Source organism: Strix aluco, chromosome 6 (assembly GCF_031877795.1).
Source record: "Strix aluco isolate bStrAlu1 chromosome 6, bStrAlu1.hap1, whole genome shotgun sequence".
Classification (NCBI taxonomy): Eukaryota; Metazoa; Chordata; class Aves; order Strigiformes; family Strigidae; genus Strix; species Strix aluco.
This window is the reverse complement of record NC_133936.1, coordinates 40,986,456-41,009,653: the sequence shown is the minus strand read 5'-3', so window position 1 is coordinate 41,009,653 and position 23,198 is coordinate 40,986,456. Positions and strand designations below refer to the sequence as shown.

The 23,198-nt window shown below is 39.8% G+C and overlaps 1 protein-coding gene across 10 annotated transcripts in view; it reads right to left on the bottom strand.

The window, feature by feature from the left end:
• Positions 1-23,198, bottom strand: part of UBE2F (ubiquitin conjugating enzyme E2 F (putative)) — an 88,245-nt gene that overhangs the window by 53,098 nt on the left and 11,949 nt on the right. For 9 of the 10 annotated variants that reach the window (XR_012623871.1, XM_074829766.1, XM_074829765.1 and 6 more), the window contains exons 3-6: positions 22,393-22,422; positions 19,773-19,838; positions 11,989-12,056; positions 3,293-3,363 (exon numbers count right to left, since the gene is read on the bottom strand). Coding sequence is in view for 9 of the 10 variants with exons in the window: in XM_074829766.1 (XP_074685867.1) it covers positions 3,293-3,363; positions 11,989-12,056; positions 19,773-19,838; positions 22,393-22,422 (235 nt within the window). In the remaining variant the exon portion in view is untranslated. The remainder of the gene's footprint in view (positions 1-3,292; positions 3,364-11,988; positions 12,057-19,772; positions 19,839-22,392; positions 22,423-23,198) is intronic. The other variant, XM_074829763.1, reaches the window with a different exon arrangement.

Below are 23,198 nucleotides of genomic sequence, written 5' to 3'. Positions count from 1 at the left end.
TCATAAGGGGACTGTAACTGATAACTGCACCTTAACAACTAGTGTTTGTACCTAAGGAAACCTCTCAGAGCATGATTTCAAATCCTTATATCTTGAGTTCCTATGGGAAGACTGCAAAATCACTATTTTTGAAGCTATAGTAACCAAAACAGCCACTGACGTGACCAGCCAGCTGCTCAGCTGTCGTTTCCACAAATATCTTCTCATTCTGTGAGTAATTCCCGCATGAAGAAAAGCTTTGAGGAATTTTTTTCTTTTTAAATACACAGCATCCTAAAGAGACCTTGCAAAAACATCTAGCAAGCTTAAAACTTTCTGAAATTCCAGCTAACATGATTTACAGCTTAAGTGACTAAAAATTACTGTAATGGGAGATCAGTCCTGGAGAAAACCTGCTTTCCGTAAAGATCTCGGATGAATAAATTTATCAACATAAAATGTCAGTTCCAAAAAAACTTCTGCCTTCCTTTTGCCAACAGAAAGTACTACTCAAGGTAAGTCTGAATTAAAAAGCTGTAAAACCACTTCAGAAACGCTCTGCTGGCAGAAACACATTAGAGGGGTTATTCTCTTGCTCACCTCCTGCTGCCCACCTCCCTGCTCAACCCAGCACCACCAGTGCAACCATTCTGGAGGCCATGCTATAGGCTGGATGAGTGGAGCAACTGGTGTAGGAAGTCTTTCTAAAGAGCTTTTTGTTTCCACACTGACACAGCTGAGGAGACTGGGAAGAGCACTGGGGAACAGAAACAAGCAATCAACTTAATCAGCTTTTATAACTGGAGAAACTGCAACACTGAGCTCTACTAGATGATAGAATTAATCAGTCTTCAAACACTCCTTCATTCAGCACCCTTTAATATCACATCATGAAGCAATCAAACCTTAACTAACAACACCTGACAAAAAAGATACAGCCAACAACACTGACCCCCTCACCACGTAGCAGAAAAGCACTGGAATTTTTAAGTGATTAAACTTTTCTAAAAATTTAAGTGGTCAAGAAGGAAAAAAAATATCTCAGGTATCACATCAATAGGGGGAAAAAGAAAAACAGTCTGTGACATGCATTACACTGTCAAAAAAGTAGTCAACTAGTGTTATGTAGTAAGCCAGCATGTCCTTTCTAGGTCTCTTAATGTCTTCTATCTACGTGTGCAGTGGGGGGAACATCCACAACTACAGTCCAGACCTAACTAATGTGGTCCAGTGTAACTGCAATCCATAAAGCACAGAGAAACAATACTTTTCCTGCCCAAAACTATTACATTTGACTACAAGTTTAATCATTTGGGATGTTTTAATTCAGGGATGATTATCAAACCAACACATACCATAGCGTGAGGTATGGTTAGCAAAAGACAATTGGGGAAAATACTGATAATTTTTTTTTCTGCTTTTAAAAATAACTGAAGCTATTTTAATGTAAAGACTCTTGTATAAGTTGATTGCAGGTACTATATATAAGTGTATTCTCCACTATAACAGGCATAAAGCAATCTAAGTTATTTTAGTTTTTCCATCTAAACGGTAAGACATTTCAAAGGTTTGGTATGTTAAAGTATCTGACAATCAAATAAAGCTGATGTTTCAGTGTAGATGTTGAAAAAATGACTGCATTAGAATTATGATGTTCCAACACTATGTTCATCTTTCATAATTAAAACCATTTAAAGATAAGAAACAGTGAAATATCCAAGAATGTGAGGCTTTATTTAACCTCAGAAGATGCTGCACTGTAGTCAGAGCTTAAACTTTTAGCTATCATTTTGTGTCTAGTATTTCTTGTTTCCTGGTTCCAAACAGCTCACTTATTCCTTTCCTTGCACTATTTGACTCAAAGCGTCTAAGCCTTCTCCACTAAGCCACAAGGACTCTGGTGGAATTTAAACTGTAAAAACATAATCCTCAAATCAGTCTCCCTATGTCAAGTGAAAAGTTCAGCTGTGTAAAATGCAACAGTTCCAGGTGGCACTGAGAAACACCACAGGTCTGACAAATTTGCTAAAAGTAGCAATACATATTTGCCAAAACAATCTTCCTGCATCACCAGCATACAGCTCCAAATAACTGTGGACAACCAGAATTTTAGGTAGTCTCGGGGGATTTAGTATGTTTTTCCAGTGCTTTTAAATCCTCCAATCCCCAAGTGAGGTAAAAACCTATGGACGCCAGCCCTCGATGCCTGTAATCCTGCTGCAGTCTGACATTATCGAGCAGCAGCAACATACTGCAGCCTCCTCAGGCTGGTTTCTATCACCCTTTGATGATACAAGCTTCCCAGAAGCACGGACCAGACCACTATGGCTAAAAGCACAGATATCAGCTCTTTAGCTGTTATCAGCTGATGAGCCTGTCCTGTCTATGAAGCGTGACAGATTGCTCTGTGAAAACTTCATTTTCACCAGGACCTTGAACACAGCACTAAAATGATTTTTAAATCTAGAGGAAAAATTTAGCTTTTTTTCTTTAGCGACAATTTGCTACACAAGGTGGTAACTGCTTTGAGTTTCCAAAACAGCTTTCAATCTCACTTATATTCATTGCTTCTGCTTCATCTACTTTTTCTTTTATGTCCCACTAACTTGAAAAATTACAGTCATGCTTCTCACTTCTGTTTCTTTATAGTTTCTGACCAATTTCACCATCAGGTACTCATGATGAAACACTGAAATTACACAAAGTTTCAGAAACTGATTTTGAAGAGGAAACATTTAGGATCAAGCAAAACCACCCAGCAACATAAGCTTCTCACCTTGGTAAAGCAAAGCTTTCAGGCTTCATATCTTGACTTACGACTCCCTCAACTCTGTTTTAGCTGGCACACGTGTCTTACAGCAGACATTAAGTGTTAAAATAAACAAATGGCAACTATAGAATAGTTACTGTCCAAGTTTAAGAAACACTTTTTACTTCCTTTTTGAAATATAAATGTTTTCCAAGCACTTAACACATTCAGGCAATTGAACAAGGAAAGCCTTAAGCCCTCTCAGGGCCTAAGGACTATTCATTTATGGAGGGAGAAAAAAAACAACCAAGTTTTAATTAGGTTGGAGTTTACATTTTTACCCCAAGTAGAACAAAACACTAATTCTGAACCTGAAAAGCCAGGCTCTACATGGTGTCTAGCGCACAGCAGGAACAATACTTTCAGTAGATTTCTAAGTTCTTAGAGTCACACACCAGTGATTTGCAGAATCTGTTGAAAAAAATACTAGCATGAAAATTACATAGAATGTTTTATCACACAGACAAACCGCCAAGGTTAAAAAAAACAGAATGCTGTTGCTACCTTAGGCAGATTTCTCCTGTCTCTGTAATGTTCGGATGCCAGATTCTTGTCAAGCATTTTACCTTTGGAGGCTGCCAGGAGAGAAAACAAGTTACGATGTTATCATTTAAAATAAAACTGTAGCACTGTTACAAGTCACAGAACAGAAAAAGGCAAATATATTTGATATTCAGAGCCTATGTTTGTATGTTAAAGACTCTGATAATATCACCTTCAGGAGTTACACCAGCTTTCTCTGTCCTTTTAGTTTCTCCCAACTCTTCACAAAAGCTGGGTTGGTATTAGGCTTTTTCTTAGAAAAACATAACTTTCAAGAAAGCCAAGAAAATTTACTCTCTTCTCCTGTCTACTTCAGGGGAAAGAAAACATTGCGTGTCATTCAGTTTCTTAACACTTAACTAGTAAGACAACAATTTAAAATGGAAAACTACTAAGTGTTTTCCCCCAAGGCTTATCTAAGTCAGGGGTTTGTCAAAAACCATCACAGGATGCAATGATAATAACTAAGACAAAAGAACATCTTCTTTTAAGGCAGAGCTTCCTGTTCACAATTGAATAGGAAGTATCACAAGAAGCATCAAGAAGGCGCATCATATCCAAACTTAAGGCGTTAATATAAAAAGCCACCAAACTTCTTTTCAGTCAAGAATACCAGATTTATGAATTGCATAGTGGGTTTTGAAATACAGATTCTTAAAATACAGTCTCATTTGCTCTAGTTTTGTGAAGTAAATAAAGAGCGGGTCATAAAAATTCTGGTAGCTTAGCAACAGCACGTTGTTCCATCCATGCTCTCCAAATTGCAATTTGCAGCTTTCAATCAAGCAGATGATTTCTTATAGTAAGTGTACTGGAATACATCAGCACAGACCAGTACGTTTCATAACTTCAATTAAATCACATATTATAGATGTGGAGCTATTTTCCTCTGCTGCTTCCCATGAAGTCTTCAGTCAAGAGACAAAACAGCTAATAGCTGTATTTGCATAGCAGCACGATGTGTTTTGTCTCATCGCTTTGTTCTCAACTTACCAATTATCTTTTCAGTAAAATATTTTTTTAACTATGACTCCTTGGAAAAGAGATATGAAAATATGCAATGTACTGAGCTAGCAATAACGTATCTGTCTGGAATGAAAAGAAGAAACACCTATCACCACAACAAATCTGCAATTCATAATGTAGATGTTGACTTTTCTCCACTCGTATTTCATGTTTGTCCAATAACTCAAGGGACACTGACCACCCCAGTGCTGGATCACAGCATCATTCACAATTAAGTGGCATGTAGAAAAAAGTCTCCAAGCTTTTTACCTTCAAAACAAATGCTGTTCTTCGAAGTTCTCTAACAGCACAACTTTTCATTAGTTACACCTTCACAGTGTTTTGAAAGATTATGTCTAGTTCTCAAGAAAGGAAAAGCAGCAGTATTTATTCCATGCCGGTAGATCAGGATAAAAGCGTAATTTTCTACCAAATGCACCTTCAAACAGGGAATGTATTGGTGAGTAGGAAAAAAAAAAAAAGCTTGATATAAACTAAATCTTTGTAAAGAAAAAAATCCCTAAATCCTTACATTCAGAGTGAATTAACTGGAGTCTCATTTTTTGTATCATGGAAACAAAAGAATTCCTTTATCCTTTCAAAGTATTTTTCATTGCTAAAAAATTAGAAAAAAAGCCCACTCCTGACAGTAAGACAAAGCTTTTCTTTCTCCCTCCTTTTTCTTCTGTTAGACAGACAGGACAACTGTAGCACTACCATAAAATTTATCTTCAGACAAAACTTCTCCTTCGAGCTCGCTCCAAGCCATCTTTGAGTCTTCCTTAGACCAACAAATCCACACAAGATTTCCTTGGGATGATGTTTCACTTGAATACCTCCAACCATTTCCAGATCATACCTCTGACACTTTGCACAGCAAAGCTTACAAAATGCATTTATTTCATTGCTCACACTCTTCCTTCACCTCAGAAACTGAAAGCTGCACAGGTAGATCCAACCTTAACTGGGGGTCACAACAGCAAATGGATTAATTTTCTTCTGCATTTCTAAGCAGCCATTTTTCAGGATCTCTCATTAGTTTCGATAATGGAAACCGTCTGACTTTCACATCCATTCTCAGTCCACTTCAACATATCAGTGAATATAGATGGTACAAGAAAGTGTTGCAAGCATTTGAGATATACGGACTTCGGTCTTGGTGGAAGTTTTGCAGAACAAGTTCAGGTTTGCCTCATTTCTTTAAAAGCAGCAAATATTCTCTCCCTTCCCTTATTCTCACCAAATGAGAGATTGGATATAAAGTGCTAATCAATAAATGAACTTAATTAACAGTTTCAGATCTTGATCAGTTTGGCAAGCCAATCACTCTAATGTGACAGGGGTACCAATACACATATGTTTTATCTGTCCTGTAACTAGTTTTTGACTTCACAACCTTTTCCCTAGAGAAGGGATGGGGTTCCTAGCAGAAATGTGGCATCATGACATGTCAGAACCATGGGAGCTGCAAACGTGGCTCAGCTTGCAGTGGCAGACAGTTTAGTTTTATGTGAACATTAAACCAGATCTCTACTATTAATCAGGTTCCACTCCTTAAAGCACCAGGTCCCTAGTCTTGTAGCTACCATTATTTCATCAGCTGTACCTCAAGCCAGAAAAGAAGGCAGCTTGTTTATTAGTATTTTAAAAACCAATTAATCCCTTGGTCACCTGATTTATTTTAAACATTTGCTCCCATCTCCCACTGCCCTCTATTTCTGTGCAGCCAGTCAACCAAAAAAGCAGTGCTTGGGGAACAGATGCTGCAGAGACAGAGGTCAGGCAGCAGCACGTAGTGCTAAAGGCATTTGCCTTGTACACCATTAAATGTTTTGCTTGCTGTTTCACAGCTTCCTCTGGTATCTGTAGGGACAGCAACACTCCTGGCAGGTTTTGTAAGCACAAATGCTAACAAACTTCTGTTTGGTTTACACAAAAGCTCCTCAATGCACAACCTATGTCCTAACAAGAATAATACTTTAAAACGCCAAGTGACAGCTTACCAACAGATTTTAATACTTCTAACAACATAGTATTTTGAGCAAATGCTACAGAATTAACTAACCCTGCTCCAGTTTTCTCCTCATTCCTCTGCAACATCTGTATCAGTATCAATTGCTTTCTGTTCTGACACAATATCCCCCCACCAAAGAAAACAGTCCACAGGCTATCTGGTAAATAATATATTACATTGTTAAAGAAGTCTTTTCTTCACTCTGCACACCAGCTAAGGATATAAAGAACAGTACAGTGGGAAAGTATGCAACGTATTAAGGGCAATTTCACACACGAAGGGATATGCAAGCAGGGATCAGCCATTTTTCTTCCCAAATATCATGAAATATGAAGTGTTTTGAACCATGGAGCAGGTACATACCACACCGTGCCTGGGACAGGAAGAAGCCCTCCTATACTAGTAGAGACTGACATTTCTTTTAATATTTTAGCAGCTATCTTTCCAGAAGAATTGATTAAAAAAATTGAAACTTTTTAAAAAACAATTCAAACAGATAAAATTAAGCATTGATCTTCAAAGACTTTTAATGCCCTAAAATAACTTAAAATTTAAATATCAATATCCTTACTTTTCTCACTATAGTATCTTTCCACACAGATTAGCATCAACTTTAGAAGGAAAAAGGCCTCTCAGGATGAATTTTTTTTTTTGAGGGTTTGGGGTTTTTTTTTTGGTACTCACAAAATGGACAGTACTTATGGGGATAACTACACTGAGTCCAGAAAACATTAAAAGCTCAAGCCTACTGGTTCCATCTATGGCATACCCCTAAAACAGTGCTATTAAAAAAAAAAAAATATCAAGGAAGTCATGGCACAAAAGAGACTGGATCCGAGCAGAGGATTCTGCAGATGTAATGCCAGGTTTTCCCAAGGCTCCAAAAAGCAGCCAGCCTAAATCAGATGCTTACAGAAGGTGCATAGATTATCTGATGTATACAAATTCCTTTTGGAAGACATTTTTGTGACATGTAGGGGATGAAGTCCTTCTTTCAGGATGTTTTTTAATCCAACTGTCCCTGGAAAGCAGAGGCCTTTCCGCTCAGGACTGTGTTTATATGCTTGTGTCCTTGGGAGCACAACCAACTCTACTTCCTTCCTTCGGGCTGCAGGAAGCATCACCTGACTGCTTGCTCAGAGGCCTCAGAAAAAGGATGAACAGAATTTCTCATTCTGGCCTCATTTCTAATGCGGAAGTTTCAAGGGTGAGCAATAACTTTTAATGTTAAGAGTTCTTTGTGGTAGTTTCACACTAACACTGAGAAAGAAAAAAAAGATCCCAGGTCTGCCTTAATCAGGCATCAAAATTTAACTGAGAACACTACAGAGAGTAAATATTAAAAAATTAAGCCAAGTGGAGTCAAGTGCTCATTAGTGTGCTAACTGAACCAACCCAAAAAGACTACTGAGGCATGCAACTTCTTGCACTTTGCCTTCAAAGGGCAGCAGTGTAGGAAAAAGATTGTTTACAGACCACAGGTACCATCAGGTCCATTTCACTTGATTATTGCTTGTTTCAGCAGCAATCAACACCAATACTTGCTCAATTACAGGATTAAATCAGCAACAATGAAAACAATCATTGGACTAGCCAACATGACAATGCACAACTGCAGCACTTGGAAGAGTTCCCCTCTTTGGGAAGCACACTGCTTTAGGAAAAGCCTGTGGTGAGCTCTCTTACCTCTCTTCAGCATTTCTGTAAAGCACAGGGTGAAAGGCAGCCCACTGGCCTGCCAGAGGGGGGGTGACACAAATTACTACTAGCACCCTAGCACAAATCTGTCTGAACCATCCTCGTGCCTCCAACAGATGATTAAAAATAGGAAACCTTCCCAGTTCTCAAGCTCAGATGCACATCTCCAACAGCTTAAATACGTTCAGTTAATTATGGATACAATGGGAGAAACCTTGTAATATTTTATTGCCTTACAGATAATCATAATAAACATTTCCAATACTTAGTACAGCAGCAAAATGGTATAGAAGTCTGATTAAGCCCTGGCCAGCTGTGTGCTCTGTTCACAAGCAAGAGGCAGCACTTCACAATAGCACTTGCTCCAAAGCATCCATGCTGCAAGGCATCCCTCCCACATTTTAGGCTCTTGAATCTGCACTAAGGAAGTTTATAGCCCAGGTACCAAACATCAGTGCACATCCTAGTCAGTCACACCTAAAGCACGAGGATACATTACTTCTCTGTATTCACAGAGCCACTACTTTACGAATCAGTCTCCAATGCTTTATCCCTGCGCAGAGTAGTATGCCATGGCTGCAGTTCACAATACAAAATCATCCAAGTTTTTCCTTTTTAATTATATACCCTTACTCTTCCACTATGCCACCGTTCTACGCATCTGCTTTTTTTCTTCCCAGAGCAGAAGCTGAATGCTTGCTTATGAGAGATGAAGGGCTAAAAAAAAAATTCCCCCAAGTAGCACCAAACACACAGGATTTTGGCAACAGCACGCTACAGAAATTAAAGGATGCCATTACAGAAACTATACTATAAAGTATTCATGTTGTAGCTTTAAAAACAGATGTTCTTTTTTTCTGCAGGCTAAAAAGATAGGCTAGAAAATGAATTCAGGCTATGGGGCAGGGCTCTAATGATTTGCCAGTCTTGTCTGGTATTTTTACTCCCAACACAAACATGTTCAGCACTCCTTCAAGGAGCTTGCTGCAGATGTGATATCCCAATCTTGCTTATGGGCTGAAAGAGCACCGGGAGGTCTGAAAAGCTCTATTAAATACACTGCCATCACTTGTTTCAGTCTTATTCTGCCTGGCAGAAAACAAACCATGTCGTCAGCATAATTATCTCAATATTTGTGAACATATACATTTTCATTAATAACCTGACCATAATCCAGCATTCAACCTACTGCATTTTTTTCTAAACTGCACAAAAGGCAAACTTTTTACTTTTGTATTGAACAAGAGGTGCTCAGAATTTAAAAGTATCTAATTAACATTTGCTGTAGATTTTCTGCTGGTGCTGAGCAGGGAACCATAACAAACCAGAAGATTTTTTTTTTAATTATAGCAATTGAGAATCAAAAAACCCCAGATCAAAATTAACATTCAGCTCTCCTGTTAACCAATACTTTCCTGCAGCAGTGTTGTTTAGGTGAACATTTTAAACACAAAAATTTAAGAAATTAATATGAGTATAGATCGTGTATGTTCCCCTGTGCCCAGCACTGCCACAGTGCTTAAACTGCTACTACTGAAGACGACTTAAAAATTAGACAGCAGAGAACATGACAGGGTTTCCCCCTTTATACTGAGGGCCGTGTTTCTCAGGTATGCAATGGCACAATTTATTCAAGTTACAACAAGGATGTAGTCAACCTTAAATGACCCCTTTTGTCTTTATAGTGTGTGCATAGCCTTACACACACTAGTAAAAGAGGCCTGTATTATAGTATGAAATTCTTTGGTGAGGTTAGGAGAACTTAAAAACCACAACCAAAATCATACAACTGCAAACATTATTAGCACATGTAGGTGGTTTAGATACCATATCAATAAAGACAGCCAGGAACCTAAACACTTAAAAAAAAAAAATAGCTTGAGCAGATAATCCTTGAATAATATTACTATGAAAGGAAAGCACAACTATCAAAAAAAGGAAGAAAATTCAAAGTTCTTTTATAAGTGCTATAGTCCTCCACAAGCATGAGTTTTTTTGTAAGATATAGTGTATGTCCCATGTATGCGTAGACTATAAAGAAATTCTAGGAAACTTGTGAGGGCATCTTCTGGAACGCAGACCCAACTTCTCCAGTTTCAGAAACATAACCTTTCTACACTACTAGCAGTAGTTCTCCATTCTCCAAGCTTGGTCTGGGAATTCAAGCTATTAAACTCCAGACCACTGCACGTCCTTCGTATTTGTATATAAACAATGCTGTGACTGCAACTGCTACACGTATATGATGCTGAATTTAGGCTTGGTGCATCTGAACATAAAAGCCAAAGGTCTTCCCGGAAACATTTCTCTAGTATCCTCCCCTACATATTCTTCAGCCTCTCAGAGAAGAGCTCTGAACTACCAACACCAAAAGTAAGAAAACAGAAAGTAGAAGGCTTGGAAAAAAGTTACAAAAGCAAGGAAAATTATCAAAACCATTCAAACTAGAACAAAGTGAGGCTTCCTTCTTCCTGCAACTCATATACCTAAATGCAAATATTGCAACTCAAATGAGTCTAATTTCCTTACGTATCAAACTACCGGGACACAGAATGGCAGGTGTAATTCCTGAGAACGAGATGTGCCTCAATTGTTTGCCATTTTTGGAGTCAATCTTGCTCTTTTGACAGCTAAGCTCTGAAAAAAATGTCTGAAGTTATTTTTATTGTAATTGCACCTCCCCTCCCTTGCAAAGTCCTGAAATTTTAGTAAAGTACAATAATGAAATACTACCATTTCTCACTCCTGAAAGGCAAAGCTGTCTGGAACTCTCTATTTATCTACATACTGCAATCATTTGTAGGTCCTCTGAAAAGCTGTTTGCTTAATAACCATTGCAATTGTTATTTTTTAAAGATATTTAACTGAACAGCCTAGGAAACAACCAGTAGGACTGGCGGAGTGTGCTAAAGGAGGCCACTTGTCACCGTATCTGTGCTTTCCATGTCCTCCACTACACGTCCTCAAAAGGGATTAAGCACCTAAGTCCAACAGCAGAACTATAAGCACAAGTTTAAAGGCCCCAGAGAAACTAAAAAACAAAAAAATGTTCCCTTCTGTTCACCTGTTTTGTTCTTTTTCTTAGATATATCATTTTTTGTAAGAACAATCATTAACTGCAGGTCTCAAGAATAATTAACAGGAGAGAACAGATAAGAGTGGAACCTCAGCCAGAGAGAGACTCTGAGGTCTGACTCCTCTGAGCTTCCAAGCAGCTTCTGCCAGACAGTTGCAGATTTTTTTAATTTTTTTTTCTTTCAGGCATAGTATCATTGAGGCAATAAAAGCCTCAAGGCTGTTTGGTTGCAAACACTGGACCACAAAAGAACAGCCAGAGAAATTATTCTTCCCACTCCCTGGGACTCATGACACTGTCTCCAGAATTACTGTGTCCCATTTTGAACTCCCTCGTACCACATATATTGACAAACTGGAGTGAGCCCCATAGACAGTCATCGAGATGGTGATGAGACTGGAGCACAAGCAGTACAAGGAGAGTTGAGGGACCTGCATTTGTTCCAGTCTGGAGAACAGAAGGCTGAAGGTGGTGACCCTACTGCTGTCTACAACCATCTAATGGGAGGATATAGAGGAGAGGCCATAGACAAGCTGCAAAAAGGGAAATTCTGACCTGATATCGGGAAAAAATCCACAACAAAGGTAACTAAACATTGGAACAGAGGCCCAGAGAGGTAGTGGAATCTCCATCCTAAGAGGTTTTGAAATGCCAACTGGCCCAAGCCTTGAGCAACCAAATCCAACTTGTAACACTACCCCAACTACCTCCAGAAACTCCAGGCAACCAAGATTTTTCTACAAACCCATGATATTTTAGCCACAGAAGATGCTTTCTTAGTCTTAATGCCAGGTTCCTCTGAAGTCCTATTACCTGGAAAGGAAATCTAAAATGACAACTATTAGATTAATGGCAAATACTCACCACCATATTGTAGGCATCAGGAACTTCAATTTCAAACTGAAACTTTCCACCTTGGTAATAGCCCTCATCTAGAAAAGAAAAAACAAGGAAAATAGTGAAATAAAAGAACATAACGGATACCATGTAACACAAAATATCTGTCACTATAAAGATTAAAGTAACAGCACAGGGTTATCATCAAATACTTAACCTATGCACACCGTAACAGTAGCAGCCACCTAGTCCAAAGAGTGTGAACACAGTGTCTTCCTCCACTCCCAAAACCCCTACAGCAGAAAATTCTAAGTCAGGAGTGTCAAGAGTCCCAGAGTGACCTTGGAAAATCCACCTTCCTGATCAGAGTACCACGCAATACCGAGCTAGAGGAACCTTTGATTGAACTTCTCATGCCTGTATGAACAAAGTTATGCCACACATGAGCCATATGGCATGTGGTACCACAACACTGACCCTTGGAACGAGCTGGATACGTACTTCACTTGCTAATGCATGTTAAATCCTGCTCCGGGATTTAGCACATCTTCCCAGACTTGTGCTAGCAGTCACATATTTTGAGTAGTATGAATAATGGTGTGCAATAGCACGCTTCAGAGCGTACTACAATAAAAGAGCTAACTTGCTCTTTTATTGTAATTATCTTCGGATGATGTATCAGTTAGCAAAAATCTGCCTGCCTCTCTGTCAACCTCAGACTCACTACTGAATTATTAAAATGGCTAAATTTCAAAATATGAAATCTAAAAATATTTAGTTGCATTTAACCAGAGATAATGTAACAGGATAATAGTCAGCCTGCAGCTCTTGAGATGGCTGTGCTTGGAAGCTGAAATGCTTGCAAGTGATCTGAAATGTGTCTGTCTGGCATTGCCAGCATTGAGTTTTTTTCATTAAGAAAGGGAAACAGACAGGTACTCAGCCCACACTGGGGTTTGGGACACCTGAGGACTGCTCAGGCTCCAAGTACCTCGAGTAGTCTAGTTCTCTGTCACACGGTACAGGCACAGTGAAGGCTTAAAGGTCAGGAAGGCTGGTTATCATTGTATGACAGTATTTTTTTATATTTTTTTAAACCAACATTGCAAAGGAAAGTTCTGTGAAGCAATCTATAGTTTACAGAAAGATTAAGAATTTTCTTATTATCTAGCTTGTCCAAATGACAAAAAAACAGCTCTTCTACTACAGGTAATCAAAATCCTCTTTCAGGGTGCTGTTCTCTGGACCTGCTGCCTTCCCAGTCCCTACACAGACCTCGCACGACCTTCGATTTTCTCATGCCAACCAATGCACCACATCCACTTGCTCAGGTTTCACTCCACGCTACAATCTCACCACTGTCAGTACAAGCCTGTAGCTTCCACACTGTAATTGCCATAATCACAAGAGAGTCACAAGTCCTTCCCTTTGCAATCTCTTATCAGCTGACTTATTGAAAAGGAGAGAGCATCACCCTGTTAAATAACCCAAATCTTCAGCTGTAGGGGGTAGCAAGTTGTTAAAAGTTGATGCTGCCAAAGATGAGACTCAAATGCACACTCCAAAAGACCTGTGCCTACAGAGCAGCAGAGAGCTGCTGGGAAGTACCTCACGGTCCAGCTTCTCCCTGGAGCCTGTGTGTAGACCGCTGACAGGTTCAGCACACGAAGAGCAGCAGAAGTTTAGGACTGCAACAGCAGCATAGGCACAGAGTATGGAAACAGAACATGGCTGGTCTTCCCCACCTCACACAATGCTTACAGCTGCCTCCACGCTGAACTGTGCAGTGCAAGGCTGCAAGTCTTAGCCATTGCAAACCTCACTTTAATAACCTGTCCGGAGCATACACTTTTCAAATACATCCAGCATTTCCACTCCAATTCAATTTTGAAGTGTGTTTGATTTATTAAGCAGTCTTCCCAGGCACACTACGCTTTACCAGCAAGTACATGCACATGCACTGATTTTTATGGTAAAAAGCAATATAAAAGCATTTATCTTTTGTTTTCAAATATACCGAGATAAAAATCAGCAAAACAAGCCATTTCTAATGAATGGGATGTAAAAGGCTAGTTATACCTCGAAACTGCACCCTGTCAAATATGCAAAACATGCAAAGCAAGATACTAACTGTTCCAGGAAGGAATGATTAGGGAAATGGCCCAATATCCCCCAGGAGTTCAAACAGCTCAAGCACCGCCAACCTACCCTAGAGGACACAGCTAACTGCACTTTATCCACCATCTAGCACATGATAATAGCTTCTTAATCAAGTGTCAAGAATCCTCACTATTTCCAAGCATGATGCCGTTCCTTTTCAAAATCATTTCGGTACCATACTTAAACAAACAAGCAACACCATACAGGAATTCAGTGTTTGTTGCAGTGCAAGCCACGTACCTCAAAGCCTTCCACAGCCTCCACACTGCCCTCTTGCTCACAAGCCCTTATCAAACTATCACTTCCCAATACACGCAATGGCATGAAACGCCCACGTGTGTTTGCGCAGGGAGAAGCCTGTTGCTGCTACGAAAAGGTAAAGGAGAAACTCCAACACTGCTAAGGTTGCTCAGTAAGTCCAGCAGCAGAAAGTTATTTTCCTTGGCTTTATTTCAATAGTTCCTTGGTTTTGTGGTATTGGAGTGAAGTGCGCAGCAGCTCTTTGAATTCCACCCCTGCTAATGTGAAATAGATGCCTGTTAATGGTTGTATCTACATGTGCCTTATGTCAAAGAAAATCCTCAGATTTAATGAATCCTCACTGTAATACAATTGTCCAAAAGAAACATTCAAGAACAGCTCCAAGGGGGAAGAGCTTGCCAAAAGACTGTCAGATTCCTGCCGGTCAAGCAGCAAGAGAAATAACACACTCCACATCTCTTTGCATACTGAAAACACCAGGCCCACAGCCTCGGCCGCGTGGAGGAACATTAACGTAGGCCCTCAGCTTCAAGCACAGACAGCAGGATCATGCTGACGTGGCTAAAGAGATGGACTGGGAGTGAGGGAAAGCTGAACAGTTGTTCTTTGCTTTCTCTGCTCTTCCTCGCCACGCAGACCTCGCTCAGGATAGCTCCACTTCCACCCAGCCACAGCAGAAACTCCCAGTGCCAACGTACAGGATGAAATTGGACAAGGTAAGCTCAGCTGAAGGGGACAAGCCCTTTCTCACTATATAAAACCATTATGGCAAAAAGTGCAGTTTCCTGCAGGATTACTGGGATGAACTGGTGCACAGAGGGGTTAAATTTTATTACCAGTGTCAGCAGAAGAGAAGTAGCAGGACCAGACAGTGAAAGAACACCCCGTTTTCTCTGCAAAAGTGTTTTAGATTAGCTCAAGCACTTTCTAACTGCATATTGACACCTCCACAGGCCGTAAGAGATTCCTCATGTATTTCTTCCATTTTCAAAGCCCAGAAATCTCTGGAAGACTTAGAGCACACCGTACCTCACACTGCAGGTCACTTCCACATACTTCCCTGATTGAGTCTCCCTCAAACACAAATACTCATCACTGCCTTGCATTACAACTTTGTATTTTATGTTCTGGGTTTACTTTGGCATCAGTCCATGCTAGCACTAACCAAAAAGTGCACCAGGCACCCCACTTTTTGGTTTTGTTACAATATAAGCAAGGACATATTTACCAAATCATAAGAGTAAAGCATCTCTCCTCCCACTTTTTTTACAGTTCTCCCTGTATGTTTGTAACTCTTCTCACTCAACAACAATAAAGCAGGCTACTCATTACCACTCAAATGTATATTAAAAATTCATATCTCTGGAGAGCCTCAGTACCCAGCCAGAAATCTTGCAATGCATTAACAAGATAAGCCTTCATGATGAAGTCATCTTACAGCATCTCAAGCAAGTAAATAGGTTCTCCCACATGGTAGTTTCTGGCCCTGTGTCCCACAACACCCATACAGATTGGGACAAAGACCCTCAGTTTTTCAGGCATGTAACAGTGGTGTGAAAAACTGAAGTTCTGGCAAAGTTAATAGTGAGGAAAGTGCTATAAATAAAACAGTCAAAGAAAATAGCTTTAGCACATAACTTAGGAAGTTGGCCACTGACGAGACTTGTGCAAAAAGCGAATATGTCTGAGCTTCAGTTTTCCTCCTACTGCTTAAATTTATGTTTTCAAGCTGTACTAACAGAGCAAGCATCCCTCCCACTTCAGTCTCGAGTCTCATTATCAACAACCTAACTCTAATTTTAGTTTGCATTTGTAAGGTGTTTCGATGGCTAAAAGTACTGTGAAAGTACTAAACTAAATTATTTTATCGCTTTAAAAGAAAATGCAAGATAATTAGGACAGGCCACGAAGGATGTGCTTTGGATAGTAGTAGCTCCTTGAAGCAGCAGAGTCGAAATGCTCAGTCAAGCTCACCAACACTTGTCATTTTATAGCATGCACAACAGAAAACAGACTCTTTATTAATTCCCTGAAGAACAGGACTCAATCACACTAACCCCAAACTACCCCAACTGTCTGGGAACTGCAGGAAAATTGCATTAACTCTACATATTCCTCTAGGTTTCTTCAGGTGCAAGCTACCTAAACTCACCTTCTTTTTTTTTTTTCCAGGTCATTACCATGTTTTAGCCTCAGCTTCCAATTTTGTGCTCCAAATATCAGTGCAGCAGGCAGGACTCTGCCCACGTTATAAGCATCTATCTCCTTATTTTTTCCTTGCTTTTGATCCAATAAGGCACTGGCACAAAAATAAGAACAGAGGCAAGTGGTGGCATAAGGGCGTTTTTCAACGACAGAACAATTGTTTCAGATGACAAAAGGAGAAAGAAGCTTCAGACAGCAGAGAAAGCCATCAGTATCCGCCTTGTGAACACACAGTTTGTCCACTGTGGCAGTAAAATCCAAGCCTTACCCATTTTCTAGTGTGTGCTAGTATACATCTGCTCATGGTGCACTGCAGAAAGCTGTAACAAAGGAATCAGCATTTCTTGAGGACAAATAACTTTTTATGTGAAATAAGCAGTCACCCTCATCAAGATTTTCTACAAATCCATTTTAATTTAAAACTCACTGTCACCAGGATAATTTTGTGACATTAAATACTTACTAAGAACAGTTACTGTCAGAAGTGGAGAGCAAGGGAGCTGAAAGTATTTGTTTGATGGTAAAGTTTACTTTCTTATTCAAGTCAGTCTCTTTGAGAATGTAAAGAGCTTCTTTCACTGTCCTTTCAAGACCAGCCACATTTGAAACGACTGCATAAAACAAAGCACCCGAGAACAGGTTTTGTCAATAACATACATCTAGAACGCTGACTGCAAAAGGCATTTCTAGTGTTAAAAAACATGTTCAGGCAGTACCTTCACGGTACCCTGACAGCCAGGTACTTTCAGAAGCTGTCTTGGTGTAAGATTCCTAATAAAATGGGGTTACAGCATTCAAGCTCTAACGTTGATCAGAATAGAAAAGAACATAAGCATAAAATATGATTAAAAAATAATTAGCTCCCCTTTAGCAGACCTGTCATAGAAGGATGCAATCTCTGTAACTGCAGATAAGCAAGGTGAGAACCTTAAGAAGTGAACCAGCAAGAACCCCTTTGCTGTGCAGACTACCAACTCGGGCTTACACACACTTACAACATAGGTCCTAACAGTGAGAACTGTAAGGCAGCATTAGATACTCCCCGGAACCCGCAGCTGCGCTGAGCCCAGCTCTTGTTCTACAACTGGAGAGCTGCAGAGATATTCAAGGCCAGGTTAGATGGGGCTTTGAGCAACCTGATCTAGTGGAAGGTGTCCCTGCCCATGGCAGGAGGGGTTGGAACTAGATGGTCTTTAAGGTCCCTTCCAACCCCAAAACCATTCTGTGACTCTACAATACTTGCAAAGTGCTCCCCTAAGAGCCAGGTGTATGAGCAGGATTTCTAAAAGTAACTCAGCTCCTCAATGCGAGAGACAGTTCCATGCAGGAAAACTGGCTCTTCCTCCAGACTGTCAAGATTCATGCAACATTGTTTAGGCACTATAAAAATGGTTGCTTCAAGCAAAGATTTTGGCCCCTTTGAGCCAGAAAAATTCTCTGACAACCACTTAGCTGCCTCTCTGCTATCCCAGAGAAAACTAAGATTTAGTGTACTCTAAAGAAAAACCTCAACAATGAAGGGAATCAGAAAGCTACAAAGATTTTCTTGGTATGTGTTACGTTCTGCCTTTAGAGTGCTGTGCTAAGCTGTAGCTGATCACAAGGTTCTGTACCTGAATTATGCACAGCTGAAAATAGATGTTTACTTCGGTCAGACTGCAACTGCAGAGACTTCAGCTGTGCAGCTATATTTAGAGTAACAAAATGTTAATTAAGATCGTCTCATTCCCAAGATCATTTCAGCAATGAAGCTAGCACAAAAACCATGCTCTGCACTCAGTGACTGTCTTCTGACTGCAACATCTTGCTGCACGGCAGTTAACAGACAAAAAAATGACTATGTATTTAGACACCTTGGAATTAGTATGAAGAAGCTATCATTGTTTCACATTCAAGACATCCCCAACACACAGTGATGATCTTGTAAAGTCAACTAATTTCTAAAATAGAATAAAAGCATCATATAAACTGAAGGACATTTGGTGCAAGCAGACGAACACTCACCAAGTAAACATGAATACATCTTCCACACAGAACTAGAGGTTAAAAAGTTCTACAATAGCACTTGCATTTATTTTTGATTGACTAGGGCAGTCTTACTCATTTTTCCATCACAAAACGGAGTCACATGAATGGCCATGTTAACAAAGACCACCCAAGATTTCTCCTGCCGAGGAAGGACTAGTTGATTTTGGCTAATAAGCACCAACAGTGACATCTAGCGCCCGTTTGCCTGCAAGATACCGGCTTATCAGAAACATCCCCATCGCCCTGGTAAGCGTAAACCATTATTTCTATAGGTCATCAGGAGGACTGCCACACTGCATTTGAATTCTGTTGTCAATAAGCATCTACAGAAAACGTGCATCTACAAGAATTAGTTGGCAGGGACATACTGATCCCAGCACAACTAACTCAAACAATTCCATGTACTGCACACACGTCAAGGTTCTCATTTAAGTAGTTGCGCAGAGTCTCAAAGGTAACACACAGCAAAAATAAGAAGTACATGTGGAGTTTAAATAATCTTCCATACAAATTCATCCATTAAACAACTTTCTATTCTAAAACGGACAGCTATGTGAGCCAATTCTTTAATTTCAGATGACTATTAAGAAACTCACACAGAAATGATAAATTCTGAAAATGTTTTTATTGAACAGCATGCCAGCAGAAGCTTCAGAGTATACTGTTGCATTAATAAAAGATTGAATTTCCACATACTTGAATATTCAAAGACTAAAAGACTCCTACTTCTTAAGCATCAGTGTTATATCTGTCATCTATCTCTTCACCTCTACAGAATCAAGCAATCTGTAGAAGAGAATAAACCTGCAACAAAACTGGGGTGTAATACAATAATTTCTTTGGACTTAGTCCAAGACTTTTCTCAGCAAATAAAACAAGGTAATTTGAAACTGGCTGAGAGAAAAAAAAAAGTTTTCAAAGTGATCAAAGACGACCTGAATACTTCCTAAACCTGCTCAATTTTGATGGCCCTCTTATTGGAATCTAGTTCTCAAAATCCAGCCCAGTTTCTCCATTGCTTCTATAAAGTAATCACTCTATTACAGCCAGTCTGCCTTTGACTAGAAAGTTTATTGGATTCTTGAGCAAATTTCAGAGTTTTATTTTCTAAATACCAACACACACAGAAACAAAAGTAACATGTTTAAAAAAATTACCTGGGATTACAGTTAGCTGAAAGTAATGAAGCTTGTTTGGGTCAGGAAAATTCACTTTACACGTACCTGTGAAGCAAAAGAATAATTTGCATCAGACAATTGGTTCTCCACTGTTGGGAAAGCAAATGTATCATCTTTCATAGTCTCCAAATTCACTCCCTGATTTATCCCTACCTTCCAGTCAAGTAATTTCCTCCTACACTTTGTTTCTAAGCATCTCCTCCCTATACAGTTACAGGTCACCTGCAGTAAGGGAGCTTTACTTCTTTGAGCTGTGAGGAAGAAGCTTATTTCCTTTCAGTAAACCATGCCGTCTCAAAGACCTTAAAATGCCAAAGGATTTGGTCTGCTGCATAGATAGTAGCTACATGCTAAGATGACAGCATACAGAATGAGCATCTCTTTTTTACAAGTTCTTTAATGGTAACATGTATCTTAACATTTGATCATACCCTGCAGTCTTCAAGAAGTCACGCCACCACAGCCCTGTGCTAACAAAGGATTATTTACACCTGTAAGGTATGAGATACAAGCTTTAATGAAAGCCCCATCCAAAAGCCAGTGAAGTCTCTGTTCAGCTGTCACGCTGAACAGGTTTCCTCTGTGTAACCAATTACACACATTAACAGCAAAGGTTATGGAGCACCATTACAAACCAAACACTACGTTTTTATTCTCAGACTAGATGAATTTAAGGACAGTAGTGAGAATGAAGAACAAGCATGGAAAAAAAAAAGATAAAACATCAATCTGATGAAACTAGTCAGTGGTTTCAGTTCAACAGATGCAAGTTCACAGCATAACAGCCCTTTGTTCACATTTGATGACACAAACCAAGTTGCCTTCCCATGCACAAAACTGGCCTTTCTTGACTATGGCAGAGACAAGCTGTCAAGCTGCCATCAGAAGACGCATATATCCATTGATACATTATTATCCATATTATGCAGCCTTTCGCGTCTTAACCCATCAAGCTGGCTGTTCTTTTCCTGTAGTCAAGGAGCTAAATAGTATCAGACCCTATTTGCCTGAAAAAATAACTAGAACTGTACACAAACCCTACTAATGCATTCGTGCTGTAGTAACTACAAATCCCAATGTATGTTTCTCAGGCATCTGTTATCCTATAGAAGAGTCTACACAAAAAAGTTTAACAAAAATTAAAATTACTCTGTGTAAAACCACTATAATTGCCTTTAAGAAAGAAGAGCATACAGAAAGGAAGAGTTATATAGTGCCCCTTCCTGCCCTCCCTTTTTGCTGCTTCTGTTCTGTATTTTTTCCCCCCTTGTAACTCCTCCCATCAGGCAGTCTGTACACTGAAAACCCTGATTTTTAAGATCTGAGCATTGATGTGAGTTTAGAATCATTAGCAAATAGAAGGTGCTCATCAGAAGCAGCGTTCAAAGTTTAACCTGGAGAGAAAAAAATAATGGTCAAAGCTTCCCTTAAATGGGGAAAGACTACAAACATCACGAGCTACCTGAGAGCATAATCAGAGAGAATATTCACTGCTTTTCTTTGCAAGATAAGCATATGGACAAGACAGTGTGAATGCACAGCACGGTAATAGCCTGCACGTACACTCGCAGCCTGCTGCAAGCAGCTCATGCCTCTTTCCCTGCAGGAAAAACATCTTAAATTACTCTGAAACAGGAACATGCACTACAGGAAGTTATGCAGAGCGAGCAATGGGCTCCGAATGTGCCTCTGAGCTTACTAGGCAATAACTTGTTGTCCTTGCCTGTATTCCAAGAAATCATGGCAGAATGATGCTGTTCTGGTCAACACTTAAAGGGAAGGAGCTCAGCAACAACTCAGCTTCACTGCCAACACCCACCCTTAGCAACAAATACAGAGCAGTAGGAACTTTACTCCCCTTTATAAAAGAGCTTTGTGTTTTGCTGTCCATTACAGAACTGGGCTTTCTAAAGCTAAGGAACAGAAAACATATTTGATTTTTAACTATCTATTCCCAGCTTTAGAAGCAACGAGCCATTTACCCTGTGCTCTTAAAAGCCAATTTTAAAGTGGCCATTAATATTTTCAGCTTTTAGCATAATATACATTACAAGTAAGATTCCAGGGCTAAACCCACTTTTTTTTTTTTAAGGCATACGGACCACTTTTTTAAAAAACTATCTTTCATGAGTATTTTCACTATTAACAAACACATCAGGTTACAGCTTGCACATGAAGTGAAAAAGCACTAGGCTGGCTTAATGTGCTTCCCGAGAACTCTGCTATTTGCTCTGCTCCTAAATCAGAATCTCCTGTTTTGAAAATGAGAGAATGGAGGAAAAACAGGAGTGAGGCAATAAATGCATTCTTCAGTTCCAGGTACCTTTTGGGTGTTTTATGAGAGGGAAGCTCCCACTCCACCAGCAATCAAATTCTGGGGCCAAATGATCAATACTGCTTCCAAAGGACACTAGTAAGGGTCCACCTTTCCACAATCCCTTGAGGAAGCAACAAAGAGAACCTGTTCAAATCCGAGCAGCAGAGTTTTGCACAGCTTTCCCTAGAGATAACATATATTTAGCATTCATACTTTAGTCAAAACATTCAGTTCAATGGTTCTTCTCCCCTGAAAATGCATGCCTTTAAATGCTATACTTACAAGGTAAATTAGCTTCAAGTTCTGCAACCTCTGTTGAAAGAAAAAAACAGACAGTTATTTATGCAAGCATAAAACCGTTCTCCAACTCCAAACTGGCAGATCTAATTTAAACCACTCTGTAAATAAATTTTACTTAAATATAATTAAGCTGCACTGGAGGTTTACCTTGAAATTTCTCTTTAAGCTAGCAATTCATTACTAAAAATGCTCATCTGCCCTACAGACAATGCAAATGTATCCTACTGTGATTAGGAGGTTCAGCTCTGCCAAGACTGAAGCGCCACGGATTCTAATACACAAAGTGCTGGCATTTCAAAAGGTGGCATTATCCAAACCTCCAACCTCGTGTACATAAGGCACTAAAATACAGAAGGCCAGAACTCCACAGGCTGCAAAACACAAGAGCAGAAAAACCTCAAGAATCCAGGTGCCAGTCCAACAGTGAAAACAAGCACAGGAGTTTCGCAGCCTGCATAAGCATCACCACTCTCCAGCAGCTGACTGATAATGCTCCTCCACCACCAGCTACAGACTGCCCCACGTTACACACTGCTTTCGTAGGGAAGCCTCCAAGCATGATACCATCTACTACACACTTGAAAACAGCTACGGAAACCCTAATTCAAGGGCCCTGTCGTACTAGATGTGGTCCCGTCTGCAGAAACCAGCAATAAGGGCACCCAAAGAACAAAGACAAACCTTCACTTCAAGCACTTGGCACAGCAACGCGCACCGGTCAGTGACAGAGACTGCACCCGTTGCACAATTCCCCCCAAACCTCTGCCCTGTTGAACAAACTTCAGGAC